This window comes from Accipiter gentilis, chromosome 8, assembly GCF_929443795.1.
Source record: "Accipiter gentilis chromosome 8, bAccGen1.1, whole genome shotgun sequence".
NCBI lineage: Eukaryota > Metazoa > Chordata > Aves > Accipitriformes > Accipitridae > Astur > Astur gentilis.
Genome location: NC_064887.1, coordinates 32,677,994 through 32,699,599, shown reverse-complemented (window position 1 = coordinate 32,699,599; position 21,606 = coordinate 32,677,994). Strand labels below are relative to the sequence as shown.

Below are 21,606 nucleotides of genomic sequence, written 5' to 3'. Positions count from 1 at the left end.
TCACAAGACTTAAACCTGTGGGAAAGCTGACTCCCAGGAACCGTTTGCTTTTAATGCTGGATAAAACAAACTGACAAAAATGAACTTCTGATATGCCTTCTCTAGTGTTTTGTTTAACAAAGTGGACATCAGGAGAACTAGGTTTGCCCTTCTACAGTACAGTGGTTGAAGGCTGGCACAAGAAGAGGAGATATGAGGTAGTTTATATTTTTTTTTCTGCTTCACTTTGTTTTGAAGGTGTGGGTCTTAACAGTACTACTCAGAGTGTGCTAAGTCGTCCCATGCAAAGGAAACTTGTGACATTAGTTCATTGCCAGCTAGTGGAAGAAGAAGGGCGGATCAGAGCCATGCGTGCAGCACGGTCACTTGGTGAAAGAACAGTCACAGAGCTCATTCTTCAGCATCAAAATCCTCAGCAGCTCTCTTCCAACCTCTGGGCTGCAGTGAGAGCTAGAGGGTGCCAGTTCCTTGGACCAGGTAGGTTGTATCACAGTACTACTTCTATACAGAAGCAATTTAGAATTGAGGAGAATTGATAAATGGGTGTCAGATCGCCTGAGTGATTTTATTACGCAGTGGCTTAATTTCTTAGCAGTAGGTCTTCAGAACTAATGATCTATCTTTTGGGCTGCTGTCATGGACTTTCTTGTATTTTTAGTGCTTTTGCAAGTCTTCTATAAAATTCAGAATAATGTGTGTCCTTTTGTTCTTGTGATAAGATAGAATGGGAAGTAGTTTCTCGCTTGCTACTCTTTGAAGAAGTAAGACCCTTCTAGAAAAAAAATAAGGTTACTAGAAGTGACGGGACATGGCTGCTGCTTCTCTGGGGTAATAAATGTGAAAAACAGTTGTAGGGAGAGATTTGTTACATTTGGGGGGGGCGGGTGTACGCGTTTTTAAAGTTACGTACTTAGAAACTAAATACCTTTACATAGAATACTAAAACAAATGAATTTTGCTTAAAAAAATAATTAATGAAGTCTTGTTAACTGAAAATGTAGACATGGCTTGTTGAGGACCAATAAAAATAATGCCTTGAAATATAAAACCAATTTCTTCAAATAAATAAAAAAATAAAGAAGCTTTTCCTCACTGAAACAAATGAAGGAAGACTAACTTTGGGATGCTAACTTTTGCACCACTGCAGGGAAGAGAGAGGCTTGTTGCCTAGCAAAATATGTGGTGCTACAGCACCTAATTTGTTTGTGTGCACGCTAGTTGCTCTTTTACCTGCATGGGAACCTTGCCTTCCCTTAGCCTGTCAGCTTTTTCTGCTGTGATAGGTGTGGGATGTAGATAATACGCTTTGAAAACTCTTATATTAATAATCAAGAGATGTATAGATGGGACAAAGAAGTCTTCCTATCATCTGATACCCAAAATAGAAATAACAACAACAACAATAATAATAATAAAAACATTTAGAAGTCTGGGAATCTGGAAGTGTTCCTTCCCTCTTCTCCCACCCTTCTTGCTCAGCTCCCTTTCCTGTTGGTGGGTTTGTGTGTGTGTGTTGGAACGGGTTTGTAGCTGGTCTCCCACTTGTAGGGAAATAAGGAACTGCAGAAATCTTTCTTGGTCTTCTCTCATCCTTTGTCTCTTTTCTTCGCATTTCACCCCCACCCCCCCCCCCACCCCAGCAATGCAAGAGGAGGCTTTAAAGCTGGTTCTACTGGCGCTGGAAGATGGATCTGCTTTGTCACGAAAGGTTTTGGTTCTCTTTGTGGTTCAGAGGCTGGAGCCGCGATTTCCTCAGGCTTCCAAAACTAGCATTGGGCATGTTGTCCAGCTTCTTTACAGAGCCTCATGCTTCAAGGTATGAAGAAGATTCTGCTTGGAGATTTCATAATGTTATGAAAACTATTGTTTTTCACTTTCAATTTTAATTGCCCTGTAACATTAGATGTGCCTAAAGATGTGTAGTTACAGAAAGTATTACTCATTAAGTCCCACCTGTTTGGAGAGTTCTTTGCTGTACAGCTACGATGACAATGTAGGCTGAAATTGCAACTTTAAGCTGTAAAGCTAGGTTTGACTCTGTCCACGTTTAATAGATGCACAGTAGCAAAACCTGTATGTAAGTCAGCATAACTTATCTCCTTAGAAGAGGCTTAAAGCTGGAAAATCCTCAGTTCTGTTAATTGGGTGGTGGTGTGGTTAGAAACAAAGAAATATGAGGCTCTTGGATATCCAAGTTGTATAAAGAGAACTTAAGCTGCTTATTGTATTTTAGACTATTTAATGGCCCATTCATAGGTGCTCAACTTAAATGTCATTCACTTTTGCTAAATGAGGAGAAAAATGCTTTGTTGTTGCTAATTGTATCCTCAAACAAAATTCTGCAATACAAACAAAATACCTTGACTGGAGGAATAAGGTATGGATGCTGTAAAGTCATTTAGGAAGTATGACACTTTCACCAATACCTGGATCAGAGTCTGGGTGAATTATGTTTGTTATCCATTTCGTAGAGGTTCCACTTTAACAAGAGTGTGTTATTTTAGTAGGAACTAGTGTTCAATGCATAGTGTCATAGTTCAGTTTAGTTTGGGAGGAAGAATTTAGTTGCTGATTCAAGATACTGCTTGCCCTAGACTTCACATAATCTGGCGTTTCCTGCTTAATTGTATTTGACTTATTTCTCCCCACTAGGTGACAAAGCGAGATGAGGATTCCTCCCTGATGCAGCTGAAGGAGGAATTTCGGACTTATGAAGCTTTGAGAAGGGAACATGATTCACAGATAGTTCAAATAGCTATGGAAGCAGGTTTACGCATTGCACCAGATCAGTGGTCCTCACTGTTATATGGAGACCAGTCTCACAAATCCCACATGCAGTCTATCATTGACAAGGTAAAACCACCTAAAGTCAGCCCAATCTATCTTGTTTGCAACTCTAGTAGATTTAAATGCTTGTAACATGAACTTACAAATTGTGCCCGTGTATACTCGCCCATTAATCATTTGCCTTGTTATTTCAAACCCTGTTCTGGCCTAAATAATTAGAATATCTATTTGTAACCTTATGAATCTTGCTCCCTCTGCCATCCTGCCATCTCTTTCTACAGATGGGAAGCCACAAAGGTTAGCTACACAGTCGGGATGTGTCCTTTCTGAACAGCTGATAACTGCCAATGTAGTAACAGAGGTTAATGGTTCATGTTTCCAGGCAGTTAGTGCATAAGTTGAAAAAAAAAAAATCAGTCCCCTAGTCTATACCTGAAGTAAGAAAGAGATGGAAGCACATTTCTTAAATAAAATTACTTGACCTCTGAAAGTGCCCAGATCTCCCTTTGTTTAGAGGGAACGTAGGATAAATGGGCTTTTAAATTAGGGGATTCACATGTAAGTGCCTAAATTAGGTGGGAAGAACTGAACCTTGTAAAATGGTTACAGAATCTGTGAAACAATTGCTTTGGCCTGCTGTGCAGAAGGATTAGCTTTAAGATCAGTCTGCTGTGTATTTATGCCTTTGCCTACCTTTTCAGTTGTCCTACCAGACATCTTCTGAAGGATCTAGGTAGAATTAAAGGATTTAAAATACTGAAATTGTGTGACGTTAGTAAATGGAACGTTGCTAGCTATCTTTGTCCTTTAACTGTTTCGCTCTTTATTGTCTGCTCTGCTCAGTTTAAAGCACAATGCAAAACCTCTTGGTTTGGGGATTGGAGATACTAGGCTCTTAAGAAATCTAAATTAAGTGGTTTCTAATATTCTATATTTTTTATTGGGTGCCAGCACAACACAGAAAAGAAATAGGTTACATTGCTAGAAATAATACCAGCCTTTGTGTGTGTGTGTGTGTGTGTCTATTTAAAGCTGTATTTTAACTTGTAATGTCAAAGAAATGTGCATTCTTAATGTCAGAGAAGGAATGTAATAGAAGGTGCTGACTGAAATGGGCTTGTGTGGAAAACATTTTACTCCAGTTTTGGAAGTGGTGTGGTTCACTCCCCCTCCCACCCAGTGGGATGGGGGATAGAATCAAAGGGGAAAAAAGTAAAACTCATGGGCTGAGATAAGAACAGTTCAATAGGACAGAAAGGAAGAAAATAATAATAATGATAATAGAATTGGAATATACAAAGCAAGTGATGCACAATGCAATTGCTCACCACTTGCTGACCGATGCCCAGTTAGTTCCTGAGCAGTGATCTGCCTCTCCCTGCCCCCACCAACTCCTCCCAGTTTATATACTGGGCATGTTGTCACATGGTATGGAATATCCCTTTGGGCAGTTTGGGTCAGCTGTCCTGGCTGTGTCCCCTCACAACTTTTTGTGCCCCTCCAGCCTTCTCGCTGGCTGGGCATGAGAAGCTGAAAAATCCTTGACCTAGTTGTTGCTAAGTTGTGTTTATACTAAAATATCAGTGTGTTATCAACATTCTTCTCATCTTAAATCCAAAACACAACTCTATACCAGCTACTAGAAAGAAAATTCTATCCCAGCTGAAACCAGGACAGGAGGACAGCTCTTGTGAGCTTGTGGAGCAGCCTTCAGAAACCATGAGGAGTGCTTTGCCTGTAGAAAGTTAATTATTATAATTTTTTTAAGTTGCAGACCCCAGCCTCATTTGCACAGAGTGTTCAGGAATTAACTATTGCTCTTCAGAGGACTGGAGATCCAGCTAACCTGAATCGTCTTCGACCTCACTTAGAGCTGCTGGCAAATATTGATCCCAGTCCAGGTAAGTCTAGGTGTTTTACAAAACCCTTTAGTTTAGCAAGAGGAGCCTAACACTGTTGAAGGATTGAAAGCTGTTCATCAAGGAAGGAAACATCCTCTAACTCATAAACTTAAGATTCCCGAGTGTTATTCATAACCAGCCTGTGAACAGCAGTAATCTGTGTGAGGAACTGAACTATTCTGAAGTTTGAATAGATTCAAAAGTATGGCAGCAATAATTCACCACTTCTCTGAAGGGAGCTTCCTTGTTTGACAGCACTAGATGAGCATGGGTGAGGATGTTAAATACATACAATCTTGTGAGGTTACATGATGTGTACTTGATATTGGGCAGTGCTAACTGGTAGGAGCGGCAGGAGTCTTAGCTTCCTCCTTTTCCCTTTTTTAGTACACATGCTGCTATTTGAAACCAGATTTGCAAGGCAACAAGAAGATTGATAGAACCACTGTGCTTAATGCAGAGCCTTAGCTGTCACTCTGAGATACCTTTTTTCTCCAGTTCTTTACCAGAGCAAATAATCTGTTTACAAATGAGGGGAAGTCTTCAAGAAAACATCAGATTAAGGACTTCCATTAATTTACCTAAAGATTGTATGTCTTTTTCTTTGCTCTAGAAATTCTGTGTATTAGGTTTTGATCTGAGGTCTCCAGACATTGCACTGAGAAGACTCTGTTAAAGGCAGCTTGAAATTATGAGGCATCTTCTGTGTAAACAATTTTGGATTCCAAAGTAGAATTTTGATAGATTGAATAGACAGAAGCTGGGCAAAAATCAGTCTAGACAAGAAAGATTTGTTATCCTAGGGAATTTAGTATTTTTCTTGTTACTATGTAATTTTCCAAAGGTGTGTGTGAAAGTATGGGAAGGAGAGGTTAGCTGGGAAGAATGTAACTGGGAAATCTAAGCTGTTGAGAGAGGAGAGAAAGATGGAAATTGTTGAAAGTCTGCAGCACTGTGAGGATGGACCACCTGAGGGAGGAGGGAAGGGACAGAATGGTGAGTGCTATGGCTGAAGTTTTATACCCATTAGTATTTGTAAAGTCAATATCAAAATAGTGTGAAGGCCTAAACTATGACTTCATGAGATGAGCAGTTGTAGTTCTTAGTTTCTGTTTGTTTAAACAAATAAATTTACCTTTCAAATGAGAACCAGTTGTACTTTACAGTTAAAGGACATGTGCTTTCTTCCCAAATCTTTCATGCTGTCACAAGTCAGGGACAAAACTGTGCATACTGCAAATTTGTTAGCTGAAGACTGATACAGAAAGTAGAATCGCCAATAGCCTCACTCAGTTTCAGTAGGCGAGTCTGATGTTGATGTTTCTCTTCTGTGCTGTTGAGTTGCTTCCCTGCTGTTCTGTAGGTACATTGAAGTTTGTCTGGAAAAATTTAGTCCTTGTGAGCGGAATAGAATGTAGTTGTACTAAAGATCTTGAAAGGCACTTTGAAGTCCTGTGTTTTGCAGCAGAGTGTGTAGGCATGTGGTGGTAGTGTCATCTGCTGGAACAGATGAAATGATTAGTAAAGTAAGTTGGCTAGAAAAAACAAGTGCCCCTACAGAATTAAGACTACTGTTTATTCACACTGCTGTGTGTTAGATAGTGGTCTGATACTTAGATTTGCCTTGTGACATTTTTCCATGTGAGAAGTATCAATTTCTGTTGCTGTTCAGTGACTGTGCCTGAGTGATCTAGCCCAGTGATGATGGTATTTGTACAGAATGGTTTTACCTGCAGCAGGCTGAGTGTGAAGAGGATTTTCAGCCCAGTTTTTTTCATTGTCTATGGTTTGTACAATGCGTTTACTCTGGAGTTCTTGTGGGATATGAAAGTTTTGGTAAAAGGAAATAATTTGACATGCTGATGATAGTCTTGCTGGCTAATTTGGTATTTTGTGTGGTACAATCTTGAGTCTATAGGTAGCTTTATTCTTTATGTGGTACATATATCTGAATTAAGGTGCTGAACGCTGTATCTAACAACACACGTTTCCAATAAAATCTTTTTGGTTGTCTACTGAAGTTTTGTGATACTCATGGTTTCTTTGTACCTGGCTTTGGAAAATCCTTTTGATTTTTCTTTTTATATTCTCTGGGTTTGCTGTCAATGCACTAGATGCTCCACCTCCGACATGGGAACAACTGGAAAATGGACTAGTTGCTGTGAGGACTGTGGTTCATGGCTTAGTTGATTATATCCAGAATCACAGCAAGAAGGGAACAGATCAGCAACAGGTAAAAGCTAAATCATTTAGGAAATACTTACCCCTAAATTTTATTGGTTCTATCTAATAGTAGAAGTTTACTAATGTCATCTGGAGAGAATTGGTTTGATGGGGAGCTGATTAAAAACATCACTGCTGAGTCATATTTATAAAAAAAAAAAAAACAAAAAACAAAAAAAAGGAACAAGAAAGGAAAAACCCAAACCAGCACAACCTCTTCCTCTACCTACCCACCACCTCCCCCCCATCCCCCCTGCCACCCCATACGTGTTGTATTAATTTGCACAGCTTACTAGGATGGAAACAAAACAGTTTGATCCAGCTGCGAGCTTAGGGAAATGAATAAACAACCCTCCTGACTAGAGGGTGCAGAAGAGAAGCTGGGATGCCTAGCACTATGATCTCTGGGAATTTTCTTGTGTTAGTTTTAATGTGACATGTTTCAGCCAGATGGCTCTCTGTTAATGGAATTATTCTTATACCTGTGCTTAATGGTCAGTGAAGTTAAAAGATTTGGGAAGACTTCATATAAAGGTGTGAATCCAAGTTCCTGAAACAACATTTTTTATTTAGGAAACGAAATGGTGTTGCCAAATACATTAACTTATCTCATAGTTATCACGTGTTCTTTGATCTCATTTCGTTGTGTAGCTAAGTTGATATAAATGCTAGCTGCTGCTGAAAGACAGAGCTGCCTGTCACACATTCCCACTCCCTCTCTTGCTTTGGCACTCATCCTCTTGGAGAGCTGGTTCAGGGAGCTGAACGAGTAGAAAGATTATGTGTGCCAAAAAAGGAGAGGCAAGATTAGAGTGCATTATTTTTGCTGGTTTACCTTTTTCCATTCACTGGGATGCCTAACAAGCACTGTTGCCAGCAAAAGGAAAAGCAGTAGGAATACACAAGTGGAAATCAGGGTGGGAAAAACAGTGAGGGTTTTTGTTCTGCTGAGACCATTGCCTAGACCTGGTACACGCTGTGCCACTTGGAAGGGAACCCAAAGCCTCCCAAGTGGGAACAGGGACATCTGCTGAGTGTTGGCCGGAGTTTTGCTGGCTGGCAGCAGTGGCCAGCAGAATGCTGTGTAGCTTATGTACGCGCTGCTTAAATCCTTTTTTCACTACAGTAGATGGCAAGGCAAAAAAAAATTCAAAACCGTTTGCGAATGGCTTCTTAGGGATTTACATCTTTTAGCTGAGTTTCTCAGAAAGCAAGAGTTTACATTTACAGACCTTTTCCTCGGTGGGAAGCCTGATAGGGTATTTCTGCCTCTGATTTAATTCTGCCATAAAAACTGTAGGAACTTAAGTGTCTTTGAGACCACCTCTAGCCTGTCGAAATTTATTTGGAGAGACTGGCAAATAGGCATACATGCAGACAGCAAGATTGCAGTAAGTCATTGTTTCTTGGGAAACTTAACTAAAAATACAGAGGACAGCCCATACCCTGCTGATCTGTGTAGGAGTAAGATTGCATCTTCAACTATTGGCGGAAATAATTGTCGTAGACAGTGAAGAGATTTTTAGTCCAAAGAAGCAGGATAAAAGGGAACTTGATGAAATTTAATTCTTACAGAGATCAAAGGGATACTCAAGTGCCATTTTGAGCTAACAGAAAGCAAGGGAAAAGTAACTGACTAAATTGTATTTATTTTCAATCTACCACAAAGCTTGATGAATATTTGGCAATTTCTGATTAAGCATGGTAATCTTTTTCAGCCTGTATCAGTTTTGTCCACTTAACTGTGTCCTGAAACATACAGCTGTGTTCCGATCAAGCTCCAGTTAGGAATCTGAATAAAAATGTTTAAAAAAACCTATTAGTGACGTAATTGTCAAAATATCTACTCTTGAATTTTAGTTCTGTTGAAGAACCAAACATGAATACTGCTCCAGTCATATATTTTATATTAGGTACTTCTGGAGCATTTAAGTTGAAGGAATTCCCAACAGTCAAACATCAGGCCTTTAATAAGAGGATGCGTTCAGCTCTTATTTAAGTGCACTTATATTCAGGTATCTCACCTGGTTTCTTTAACCTTGTCAGCCTCCTCAGCACAGCAAGTACAAGACATACATGTGCCGAGACATGAAACAGAGAGGAGGATGCCCCCGAGGGGCCAGCTGCACCTTTGCACATTCACAGGAGGAGCTAGAAAAGTAAGTGTACCTCTTACAGTAGAAATCAGTCCAATCTCTGTTTCATCTTATCCATAAGAGTTATTTATCATATCTAGGAATGGGGAGAGGAGGCATAACTTGTCTGCTACGTTAGCAAGAAATAATGTGAAAAACTTGTAACAGTCATCTCAAGTTTTGGAGCTGTTCATTCTTAAATATAGGATGTTCTGCTTTGTTCAGCAGTAATGCAGCTCTGAAAGTTTGATCCTTACACAAGTGTTACTTGAGATTTTGGAGGTGGGCTGTTCTTCTTATTCCTTAAGTGTGACTAAACATGCTGTTTGCATCCATTTTGGTTGTTTATTTGTGTGTATTTCTCATCTTGCCTTTATCTTCAGGTGGAAGAAGTAGGTTGCTGGCACTTTTCCAGACGTACAGGTTCGCTTGTTCTTCTGTGCTGCTAGGGCTATCCAGAGAGCTAAAAATGAGCATCACAAATTTTCTTTCTACAACAGTTATTCTTTGAAACTTTTTGACAGGTTGCACACACAGTAACCTAAAAGTGGTTAAAGCTATTGTTGCAGAGTTAAAAAATGGTGGGTTTGTGAAGTCTGCAGTAAATAAGCTACATCCATTACAGATTTAGAAGAGGCACCCAGTTACCCAAGAACAAGCTGCTGCTGTTCTGAAGGTCGTTTTAATACTTTTTTTAAAGTAAAACAGGTTATCTCAGAGTTAAAAGAAATAAACACAATGTATTTTGTGCAGTATATATAACTTGTTACTTGGGTTTTGGGCTAAAATAATCCATGTTTTTCAAAGAAAAGATGCTTTTTTTTTCCTTAATCCTAGGAAAACTCCAAAGATTTGGAAATGGTATGCAGTCTTCTTTTTTTTTTTTTTTTTTTTGCTTCCCATCCCCCCTTAAAACTTGAAGCACTGATATGGCAGTTCATTGGCTCTATAGCTGGCATGCAGTGCATAGGCAAATGGGAAGAAAAAAAAGAGCAGAGCACATGGTGTTAGAATGACAAAGGCAGTTATTCAAATGAACAGAGAATAGGACTTTGATACTTGTGTTCTGCAGAAACAGTTGGGATTTTTCCCCTTTTGTCATGGTGTTAAGAAAATGGAGATTGGTAGTGCTGGTTTGGATGCTTAACAAGGGTGGCGAGTCAGTATTAGTACCTCTGAACTAGTTGTACAGGAAGGACTTTCAGCATGGCAGGTGGAAGAGGCTTATCTAGACTGACTTATATGCCTTAGTGATAATGTTCTGGAGGGGTGAAGTGAATGCTTGTTCTGGTTCAGGTTGCAGTGTTTTCTGTAGGTGGTTGGGGAACTTTGAGTTCCAATTCTTCCTTGTACCTTTTAGCTTTGCATAATTCCTTTTGAGTAGATACTGCATTAGTGTTCCTTCTTTTAAATATGTTTAGTATGAATAATACGCATTTCTGTTGCTGTGTAGTTTCTGTATCTCTGTACCTTTAAGTTTGCAGGAAGGTTATGGGGAACTGTGTGGTAGTGCCTTAGATAGCAAATTATAATCTAGACTTGCTTAAACAGCAGCTGATTCCCCTCTTGGCAAAGGACAAAGATCCTGCGTGCATAGGCAAGTATTAAACTTTTTAGATTATTTTGTATTTTGTCTTTGTGGAGACTGCAGCAAAAATTCATAAAATTATTTAGAAAAGTCCAGAGGGCAACACTATGCAACGTTTATTTTTTCTAAGCATTTTATCGTGGAGGGTACTATATAAACTCTTCCTGACACCTTTGATTGAATGGGTGTCTATACACATGCACCTGTCTCTCTTAAGCGTACTGTTGTGTTCTAGATGAATGGGCAGGCATGGCCAGTCCTCCTCATCTTGCAAGTTGTGTGTGGGCCTTCAGAGACTCAGGAGCCATCAGACACTGCAACTCTAAGAGATCTGATGAGAGGCAGATGTCCAGAAGTAATTGGCAGGGAGAACATGGCAGTGGTTTCCCAACATTCTGTTGCTGCTTTGCAGGGAGAAACTGGTTTGGGTATTGAGTGGGATGCCAAAGCAAAGCTGTAAGTTCAGCCTGGGGAGCTCGCTTCCACTTGTCTCTATGTGTCCAGCTGACTTGCATGGCTGATATGAGATGCCAGAAGGATTTCTGAGCAGCATATGTTTAGAAAGCTGTGGTCTATCCTTACTCAAGTGCTGCTACTGTGGTGATAGCCTGGTTTGCTTACTCCCTTTTAATGCGTTCCGAATGATGCCCACTGTCAACACTATGTAGCTTGAATTTATAGTTGGATTATGTGGGTAAAGATTAATAGAGCCAGGAAATTGGGGTGTTGATAGTGAGTTAGGAAGGTGGCTAGAAGATAGTCAATGAACTCTTACAGATGAACAGCTCTAATCTGTATAGCAAGATTACACTTTGTCTGACTCTACACTCTATGACATCTAAAAAACCAAAACAACAACAAAACCCCACAACAACCTTTTTGCCTCTTGTATTGCTGTTAATGCTGTGCATGTGGGCAAACATAAAGATTATCTGAAGATTGAGTAACAGGGTATAACAGCCCCCCCTTTTTTATTTTCTACAGTAATGTGTGTACCTTCCTATTTGTATTGCTTTGCATATTAGATAGGATGGAAAAGTGTTGGCTTCAGCCCTGTTGAAACCTTCCTGCATAGGAAATGGACTCTTATTCCACAGCATAAACAACGGGAGTACTCAGGCCTACAGATATGCCCTCCCACTTGCATTCTGGCATCTAAGCTAGTGGCAGGATGCTTATTGGAGTACCTTCAACTCTGGAATTTGCTCTCTTCGTTGGTCCAATACCATCAGTCTCCTGATTTTTGTGGAACATTAGTTAAAAGGCTCATGTTTGTTCAGACATATCAGAAGCAGTTAGACTTTGGGAACTACAGTGTGTTGATAGAGGTTTTTATCTCTGCATTCACTTAATTTATCAGACAATGCAAATGGTGTAAGCTGCATATTGGTATAGTAACATCAATCTTAAATTCTGCTTTAAAAGATATCACTTGGCAATAAAGGCTTGACTAGGCTGCTTGTTGGACAAATGGTGTAAAAGGGTATTTGTTCGGTTTTTTGTCACTTTATTTTTCTGCTGTTAGTTTCTTCTCTGAATAACATAGACTTGAATAGTCTGTGATTCTTATTCTGAAGCTTCTGTTACTGTAGGTCATATTTTATGTGATGTTTGGTTTTGGTTTTCTTCTGTACAGTTGAAATACATATTTGTACAGGAAATAAGATTTTAAACTTGCTGTATGAAGTTTAGCTGCCAATTCTTGATGTACTTGTCATTAAAAATCCATCCTTGTTCTTCTGATTGAAACTGCTATTACCAGTTAAAATAGCAGTGAAGTTGTCTAACAGATACTCATGATTTTTTATAAGCACTTAGGAAATTTGAATTCAAACTGGAAGCTTTCAGTAGTATCTGTGTTTGAAAAATCTTGAAAATGCAACTCCTTTTACTTTTTTGTTTAATTTTCTGATGTGTGGTTTCTTTTTCTGAAGATTCCGTAAAATGAACAAGCGTCTAGTTCCCAGAAGACCCCTGAGTGCCTCCCTGGGCCAGCTAAATGAGGTGGGCCTGCCTTCAGGAGCTATCCTCTCGGAGGAAGGGGGAGTGGACTTGCCCAATAGGAAAACATCTGCTCTGCCAAATGGAATTGTGTCAACAGGCAGCACAGTGACGCAACTTATTTCTCGAGGGACTGACTCCGGTTATGAAACTGCTCTGAAGCCAGGGAAGATGGACCATCTGAGCAGCAGTGCCCCTGGATCCCCTCCTGACTTGTACGGGTCTTCCTAACTGTTGTTCGAAGTGTCATGTGTGTAAATATGCAGTAGAAAAAAGTAAACCCATTCTCTAGAAAAGAAACAGAACAGGGTTTGGGGGGGATTGTTTTTTTTTTGTTTGTTTTAAAGTGATTAAGTAGTAGAGTAGAAGACTAAAGCTAAAACTCTAAATTGTTTTGCTTCGCTGATTGCTTATATTTTAATTGGAGAAGGTGATGTAAGCCTTCAGAAGGTGGAACATAGACAAAGAACAGTGTTTTGAACTACAATGTGCTGTGTCAGGCCTCAATGAGCAGTGCCATCTTTCTGCTTTTTAGGCTGGATTCTGGCCCCAAGAGCTCTATTTCTGCCTTACCAGTGAACCCTCATTCCATGCCCACTCGGGCACCGACAGATCTGCCTTCAGTGTCTGTCACCAAGCAGTTGCAAATGGTACCACGAGGGTCTCAGTTGTATAATACTCAGCAAGCAGATATGTTTTATCAAGATCCTAGAGGAGCTGCCCCACCATTTGAGCCAGCACCCTACCAACAAGGTGAGTTTGAGACCAAGCTCTCTTTGTGATTTCATTCTTTCTTCCCAAGCTGGTGTTTACTTAAGCTCTTAAGTTGGAGTTCTGTTGCATATCACATGGACTATAGGCATTAACATGGTGATGGCATAATAAAATGGAAGTTGGCAGACTTTTTATGTCTTCACTAATGACTTCAATGCAAGTCAAAACAGAGGTTTGTATCCATCCAGCGTAGCAACTCCTTCTTTCTTCAGTTCTTTCCAGCTGGGCTAGATCAGGGATGAAGTAGACCTTAATTCAGTTTGACTTGGGGAGAATGGAAATAAAGCTTAACCAGCACAGGGTTTTATGCTTGAGGGATGAAAGTACTTATGTCCTTAATGAAAAGTGTATGAGTGTTTCAGAAATGTCTGCACATGCACGTGATGGGTAGAGACAAGTAAAATTTGACAAGGGCTGGGCGCAAAAAAGAAGACATCATAAGAGAAGGAAGTAAGAGGAAAAGTTCTAAGTATAAAGAGACCAAGTAGAGAAAGATAATATTGAAGGGGATTAAAAAGAAAAGGTATGGCTATATATAAAGACAGGGAGTGGTTCTTACGCAATGTAAGATGGGAGAGAAATTACATAAAGTGGAGTTAATATGAAAGAAAAATAAGGAATAAAAGACCGAAAGACATGGAAAGAAGAAGAAAAAGCCCTAGGAAGGAAAGGGAGCAGGGGAGGGAACCATTTCTGAGAAAGTTGCAGAACATTTTGAAGGAAAAAAAAAAAAAGCTCACATTTGATTATTGTGTGCCAATGAAGATCTGAGTTGTCCACAAAATTTGATGCACATGTTGTTAATGATGTGCGCACATTCATGCATATTTTTTAAATTATCCAAAGATCCCAGATACATTACTAAAATCTTCACCTAACTAGGAGGTGTGATCTTAGAAGTCTTTGGTGATTCACAGTACTGAAATTTCCTTCTACTGTTCAAGAGGTAGAACAAATCTTTAGGTAACTTTAAATTCTAATTAATCCAAGTTCCTTTACACAGGCAGTGGCTCTGATATGTTGGGACAAATTGCATTTTAGTTGTGTGGATAAAGATGTACAGGCTAATCTTCAGTTTACTTTTTAAGTCTTGTCTAGCTAAAAGCATTCATATCAATCTGCAGAGACATTCTAGTGAATTACTTCTGTCTGGTATGCTAGCAGGACTTCTGTGGCACCTGTGGTTCGCTCAGCCTCACCACCTCTTCTCCAGCTACTGTAACCTTTACACCTTGCTGGTATCTTATTTAGATAATTAAACTGTGTCACTTGAGCTTTGGATCAACTTTTGCTTTTTCAAGGTTTTCTGTGGTTAATTTTTGAGTAGAAATACCAGTTAGGCAGTGGGGACAAACAACAAATGTGAATTAATTTATACCATTCTCTTCCTGATACTTGTAGACTGGAGCATTTGAAACAATTTTTTTTTTGTGGACAGTTGTGATAATCACTTTCTGTATCTTGTTTTTGTTTTTTCCTTTTGCTTTATTTCAGGAGTTTACTATCCCACTCAGTCCATGTCTCGGTTTGTCCGACCTCCTCCATCAGCTCCTGAACCTGGTCCACCTTATTTAGACCATTACCCACCCTACCTTCAGGATCGTGTGGTGAGCCCACAGTACACGCAGCCTCAGCAGTATCCTCCTATGGGACAACCCATATACCCACCACACTATGACAGCCGTCGTGTATATACCCCTGTCCAGCCATATCAGCGAGAGGAGATTGTCCGAGGAAGCCCTGTACCCATTGAAATTCCACAAGCTGCTGTACCTTCCTATGTACCTGAATCCAGAGACAGATACCAGCAAACAGAAGGTTATTGCCCAGTGGCTCCACATCTCAGTCAGATCAGACCTTCATGCCACAGGGTATCGTTTTTATATTGCATTTTTGTAGTTATTTGAGAGAGAAAATATAAACTACTTGAGGTTCAGTGTTTTTGCAGTAAGGTGATGTGTTTTGTGAGGAATTAGAAATTCAAACTTTAAGAAGGGGTACATTTGATGAAGCTTATAAAAAAAACTGGAAGGCAGTTTAGTTACTGGTGAACTTTGCAATTGTAATGATGTTAATATGTAAAAGAACAGACTGTTACTTAGCGCTTGAAGTAGAAAAGCGTTGTAATTAATTTTGAAAGTCTCATATGGCCCTGACTTCTCCAACAAAGATTAGGCTGCAGAGGGCCACTCTTTCTAGTGTAGATTGAATACAGTGTGTGCAAATGGTTGTCTGTGCATTCTTGTGCTGTCCATCTGTGGCTGACCATTTCTGTGCCTACATAAATACACAAACATACATCCCTTGATAAAGGAACTAAAAATTCTGCTCTTCCAAATTTTCTCTACTTCAAGATTGTGAACTGGAGGGTCTTCCTAGTAGAAGTATACAAACTTGTTTTGGTAAATCACCACCTGGAATTCAGTCCTGTAGAACAGTTGGACTTACGTAGCTGTCATTCAGATTCAATCATATTGCTGAGTCCAGCAAGCATTTTTAACATAGCTTATAGATCTATCAGTTTTGAGTTTGGCACATTTGTGGCATGTTTAATTCTATTGCAAAATGAATAATAAATGCAAACTAACTGTGACTAGGTTATGATCTGTAGAGTTCTACCACTTTTCCCCCATATGACTGAAATGGGGACTTGCCATGCTGGAACGTGTTCCAGTGGAAACTTTGCCAAGTTGGAACACAAGAGTCATGTTGAACTACCTGTGAGTTAAAAGATTAATAGTTTTAAAGTTAGAAACACTGGTTTAGTTGAGGATCTAATCAGTTTTAGGCAAATAACATTCCTTGCTTTTGGGGTGTCTTGAACTAACACACTGGCCAGTGTAGGACCATGCATGTCCTATATTAAACAAAAAAGTTAACAGATAGACTTTAACAAAGTGATCATTACTTATTATTGTAATGATACTGTCTGTTCACTGTATTTTCATTTTCTTGCAGTATATGGTTGCCGTATTTTGTAACGTATTTCTTTCTTCATTTCAGCCTCATCCCAGCCTGGACGAACTTCACCGACGAAGGAAAGAGATCATGGCCCAGCTAGAAGAGAGGAAGGTGATTTCTCCACCTCCTTTTGCACCATCACCAACCTTGCCTCATCCATTTCATTCAGAGGAGGTAAGCATAGTTTGACAAAAATATGACTTACTAGTATGTTTAGAAAATACTTTGGAGTTTGTGTGTGCTGGTAGGTAAAGACAACAAGAAAATTAGAACAGTACAGTGTTGGGGGCAGTAGATCTTCTGCTCCAGGTGGGAAGCCCTTATAGTGCAGTCTCCAATCTCTCTAATGGCTGTTGATTCTCTGTTCTACCACTAAGCTATCTGCTTTTGGTGCAACTAAGAGAATTAGTTTTGAGACATTATTAATTGAAGTGGTCAGTCTTCACGGTTACTGGACTTTGCTTCATTTGCTCCTGTTATGTTTAGAATTAAGTAACAGCTTGATAGGAGGTTTATCTTTTTTTAACCAAGGTCAAAATATCACTTTCATACTGACCAAGTGAAAGTCAGCACTGGGAGTGTAGCCAGGTCATCAGAATTTCACACATTTCATGGTTGCCGTGGCCCAATTCCAAATGGTGATGTATCCAATAAAAAAATAATCCTGATGGCGTTTTTCTTCAAGTTCACTGCTGTTGAACTAAGTAGTGGTGGCTGTGAAGCTGCTGCTTCCCTTCACTTACAGAACCAGGTTTTTGTTTTTGTACAGTACTTGGATGAAGACCTGAAGGTAGCTGGGAAATACAAAGGAAATGACTACAGCCAGTACTCTCCCTGGTCCTGTGACACAATCGGCTCCTACATTGGAACCAAAGATGCAAAACCCAAAGATGTTGTGGCAGCAAGGAGTGTGGAGATGGCGGTATGTAGGGGAACACAGAAGAGAAGTTGATACTTATGTGGGTTAGGAGGGACTATTTCATTTGCTTTCCAGGATGATGGCAGTGCTTGTATTTAAGCTCAAAAGTGCATTGCAGTCAAAGAATGCATTTGCAAGTGTATGGAGTGCTTTGTTTTCAAAGCTATGAGCAATCCTACATCTGTGTAGCTGTTCTAAAATTCTTGATATAGATGCAGGCTAACCACTCTGCTCTAAAACCATGGATAGTGAGGTATTTTGCCATGAATCTTTACACTTACTTGAAATCCAAAAATGACACTGTACTGGCAGCTTGTTAATTAAAGATGTCCATCTGTTGCTTCCTGTACTTCATTCTGTCAGAAGGAGATGCTGTAACTTAACTTTGGTGCTGTTAATTCCTTTTAAGGTGATCATTACTGCTGTTAGCAATGTTACTAGTTTTTACTTGAAGGACGATTTGTGACCACAAGAATACCCAAAACTTTCATGAAGTTTTGGAGAGAAGCATAGTCATAACATAATACTAGGCTGATACTTTTTGAGGGCAATTTCTAACTCTATGCTGTGCTTATCCAATCCTTCACTGAAGCCGTGGGTGTCTGGCTGTGATCTTACTTTGTGCTGCTGCATTTTTGCTAGGTCAGTGGTGCAAACAGAAGGGGCTGCTAGGGTGTCATTATTGGGAATCGTGAACATAGAAGAAAAGAAGTAGGATTCTGAAATACCACCGCTATTCTGTTTCTTCCTAACATTTAACTGTTGCTCTACAGCAAGAAGTAGGCTGGTAACCCATGCAAGTAGGAGGACATTCAAGTCTTCAAGAAAAGGAACTGTTTAGTCTGAGGGATTGTTTTACAGAGGTGCATCTGTTTTTCTCCTCCTTCAATTCCCATCTGTAAAAGTGTTCTATCACCTTTTGTTTATGTATTGTCACTGTCATGGTGACCATTCTTTGGCCAGTAGGGGGAGGGGGAAGAAATTTCTATCCAGAGTTTATGCTTCTCTGGACAGGCGCTCACCTGTTGCAACCACTTAACTAAATCATAGGATTTTTCTGTCCAGCTTCTGCCTGCTCTTTGCCCACAAGCAGGCTTCCCCGTTTCCCATCTGCCTCACTGGAATTAAATGTATGTGGTTTCTGTCCACTGAAATGCTTTCCTGTAAGACTTCAAAGGCACTGTGTGAAATGGGAGCAAAAAGGAGGCTTTCTCCCAGAAAAAGCAGAGCAAGAAAAGGCATTTCATCTGCAGCTTTGGGTCCTTTTGCTCTCTGTCCTACTCAGAGAGCCTCAAGTCATAATGTCGTTGCGTTTGACCTGGGGAAGTGCTGAGATTACTGACAATCGGCTTATTGCTGTCCAAGTGGCAGTGTCCAGGAACCAACAAACAGCTCTTGTCTTTCATCCCTGCTGCTAGCTAGAAAACTGTGCAAACAAACTGGAACTCAATTAAGAGAAGTAATAGGGTTCTGGAGAAGTAGCCTCCTTTTTCATTGCTAAACAAAGCATTGTTCTGCCCCAGAACTAGTTTTCAGATGAGCAAATAGGTTCCCTGCTCATCTTCAGTTTTTGTCTCCTCACAGGAAAAAATTCTCAGGAGACCTTTACTGCAGATGGCAAATGAATTAATTCTTCCTTTTTTTTATTGTTCATAAGAGATTCCTTTTTTCAAGGATAAAAATAGTATCATCTGAGAGTGCATAATGCTGGATTTTATGCAGATGGCATAGCAACTATGTTCTTTCCCCACACTCAGTACATGAAAATAAATTAAAATGGGTACCAGCCTTCTACAGACTCAAGATTAAAATGTCTTTTTTTTCCAGAATTCCAATGCTGTCTAATGCTTCTTCCAATTTCAATGTTACATTTCTTGAGTTTAGCTTCCAACTCAGTTGTGACTGCCATTTTCACCCCTTTATTCCTGCTTTAGCTATGTTATCTTGTCTGTCACTAGCAATACTTATTTTCACTGAAAGCTTGCAGTTCTATTTTAATTTTGGACCGTACTGAAGTTTTTAGCCTTTAGCCAGTCCTCTTTTTGTAGTAGCCCCACTTTGTTTTTTCTGCTGTACACAGCAGTGTGCTACAGTTTTATTTCTTTAGCAAAGTCTTAGCTTGATTTTGGCAATTTTTACTGTGTTGCATTTTTTGTCAGCCAACAGATCGCTTTCCCATTTAAATAAGTACTTTCCTTTTTTTTTCTTTTGAGTCCGTTTATTTCTGTTACTGTTTTGTGTTTATCTGCATGCAGTGATTATTTGGGTGGGGTTATGTTTGTTTTGTTATGTTTCTTTTGTGTTGAGAACTTTTTTAAAAATTATTTTTATTCATGGAAACAACCCATTGACTTGTGTTTTTAAGTTATTCACTCCAGGTAACTTATCCCATAACGGGCCTAACTTTGTGTCAGGAAATGCTTTGTTAAAAATCTTAATGATAATCTCTTGTTATTTCTAAGTTTAGTCAAATTGACTTATCCTGCTAAATCGAGCTTGTTTTCCTTGCACATCTATTCCTTTGTGACTGCTTGGCAAAGTTCTCTGAGAGAGAACATTTTATCTGTTCGTTTGCTGACCCATTAAGGTGTTTGAGTTTGAAGCTGAGTTAGAAACCAGGATGTTCCAAGCTTTACTACTACTTCATAAAAAATGTGCATGAAAAGATGGTGCTAGACATGTCCAAGTAAGTGCTGTACTGAATAATTCCTATTTTGAGTCATCTGCAGGCTGTTAGATGATACAGTTCTTAACACTGAGCTTTAGAGACATTTCTTTTGGACTTTGGAAGGAGTATGTATTCCTCAGAGATGCCCACTGATCTCTGATTTTATTCTGGAGTCTTTTTTTCCCTTCCATCCCATTTCTCTGTCTTAATGTTCTTTTGCTGCTGCTCCCTTCTCTTGGGTTTATTTGCAATTAATCATGCAACTGTTTCACGGTGGTGGTAGTAATGGTCATCTTAAGTTAGACCATTAGAGAGACATCTGCTGTAACAGTGGGGTTATAAACTGAGGAATAGGAAGACTAGCTGAAGTATGAATGGAGTAGAGAATACAAGAGAGACTTACAGTACTGGTACCAGCTTGTTGTAAAAGGAATGTGGTTTTGTTCATTTCTGAATGTTTTTGACTGCCTTTTCCATATCTTGTCTAGAACGTAGATAGTAAAGCCATGCGTGACCAGCGATTAGACATGCAGCGAAGAGCAGCAGAGACTGGTGATGATGACCTCATTCCATTTGGAGACCGACCAACTGTGTCAAGATTTGGGGCTATCTCCCGTACTTCCAAAGCGATGTACCAGAATTCTGGTCCCATGCAGGCCATGGCGGTTCAGGGAGCTACCACCAAATCAATCATTTCAGGTGTGTTGTATACTCTTGGATTTTGCTGGCTGATGCTATTTTCTTTAGTGCTACAGTGTTGTACAAGTTGAAGACAGACCCTGTAAACTTGTTTCTTGTCTTAGAAATAGATGGGATGTATTTTATGCCACTAAAAATAACTCTAGGTAGGGCTACACTGAGAAACCTGAAGAAAAAGGCTGCTGCTACTTCCTGTTCCATGGACGGGTTTGCGCACATGTAGCATATGTGTTGGTGTTTGGTGCTGTTTGGAAAAAGTTACTTTGTTCTGCAGGTCCCTCTGAGATGAGGCTTCTTTTAAATCTGTTGTAGTAGAATACAGAAACTTACTGTTTTCTCAAATACATAATGCAAAGCCATCATAATGAAGTACTGTACTGCACTCCTACCTTATGGGTAGTCACTGCTGCAAGCTTAATGCAGCCATTATTTTGTGTACTGTTAGGCAAAGCAAATAAAGTAGGGATGGTTTACTTTCTACACATATATTTTCTAATTACATGTATAGTGTGGCTGTAAGTCTAACTCCAAAAGATGGTCTATTTCTTGAGGTGCAATGAATAATCTTAAGACTTAATTATATTCCCCCAAACTTCCTTCTAGATTTTTTTCAGGAGTTAACTGCTGGAAACAAGCAAATGAGGTTTTGTTTTAACTGAAGCAGTAACTTTCTAGACTTTATCACAGGTAGAGCTCTGACTTCCCTGAAAGCTTGATCTTCAAACTGCTGTTAACTAGGTATCTCAGAGTTATCAGTCAATTCTTGCATCTTTTAGGAACTTTAGTAAAAATAATTGCTTTCATAGTGGCTCTAAGTTTGGTTTTGTGTCCCTATCTCCTTGAGTGTCTGAAAGTCCTTTGCAATCTCAGACTCTGGAAGGTTGTCCAAGTCTTGTTGGACATACAGGAAAAGTCATGCATTATGCACATGAGACCAGTCAGGCATAGTG

General features: G+C 39.6%; 1 protein-coding gene across 5 annotated transcripts in view; it reads left to right on the top strand.

The window, feature by feature from the left end:
• The window catches only part of RC3H1 (ring finger and CCCH-type domains 1), an 81,470-nt gene that overhangs the window by 33,115 nt on the left and 26,749 nt on the right, over positions 1–21,606 (top strand). For 4 of the 5 annotated variants that reach the window (XM_049808564.1, XM_049808563.1, XM_049808562.1 and 1 more), the window contains exons 4-15: positions 238–477; positions 1,641–1,816; positions 2,653–2,853; positions 4,556–4,688; positions 6,803–6,921; positions 8,958–9,070; positions 12,569–12,850; positions 13,171–13,388; positions 14,904–15,280; positions 16,413–16,544; positions 17,140–17,292; positions 20,446–20,656. In XM_049808564.1, coding sequence (XP_049664521.1) covers positions 238–477; positions 1,641–1,816; positions 2,653–2,853; positions 4,556–4,688; positions 6,803–6,921; positions 8,958–9,070; positions 12,569–12,850; positions 13,171–13,388; positions 14,904–15,280; positions 16,413–16,544; positions 17,140–17,292; positions 20,446–20,656 — 2,355 coding nt within the window. Of the gene's footprint in view, positions 1–237; positions 478–1,640; positions 1,817–2,652; positions 2,854–4,555; positions 4,689–6,802; positions 6,922–8,957; positions 9,071–12,568; positions 12,851–13,170; positions 13,389–14,903; positions 15,281–16,412; positions 16,545–17,121; positions 17,293–20,445; positions 20,657–21,606 lie in introns of all 5 variants that reach the window. The other variant, XM_049808560.1, reaches the window with a different exon arrangement.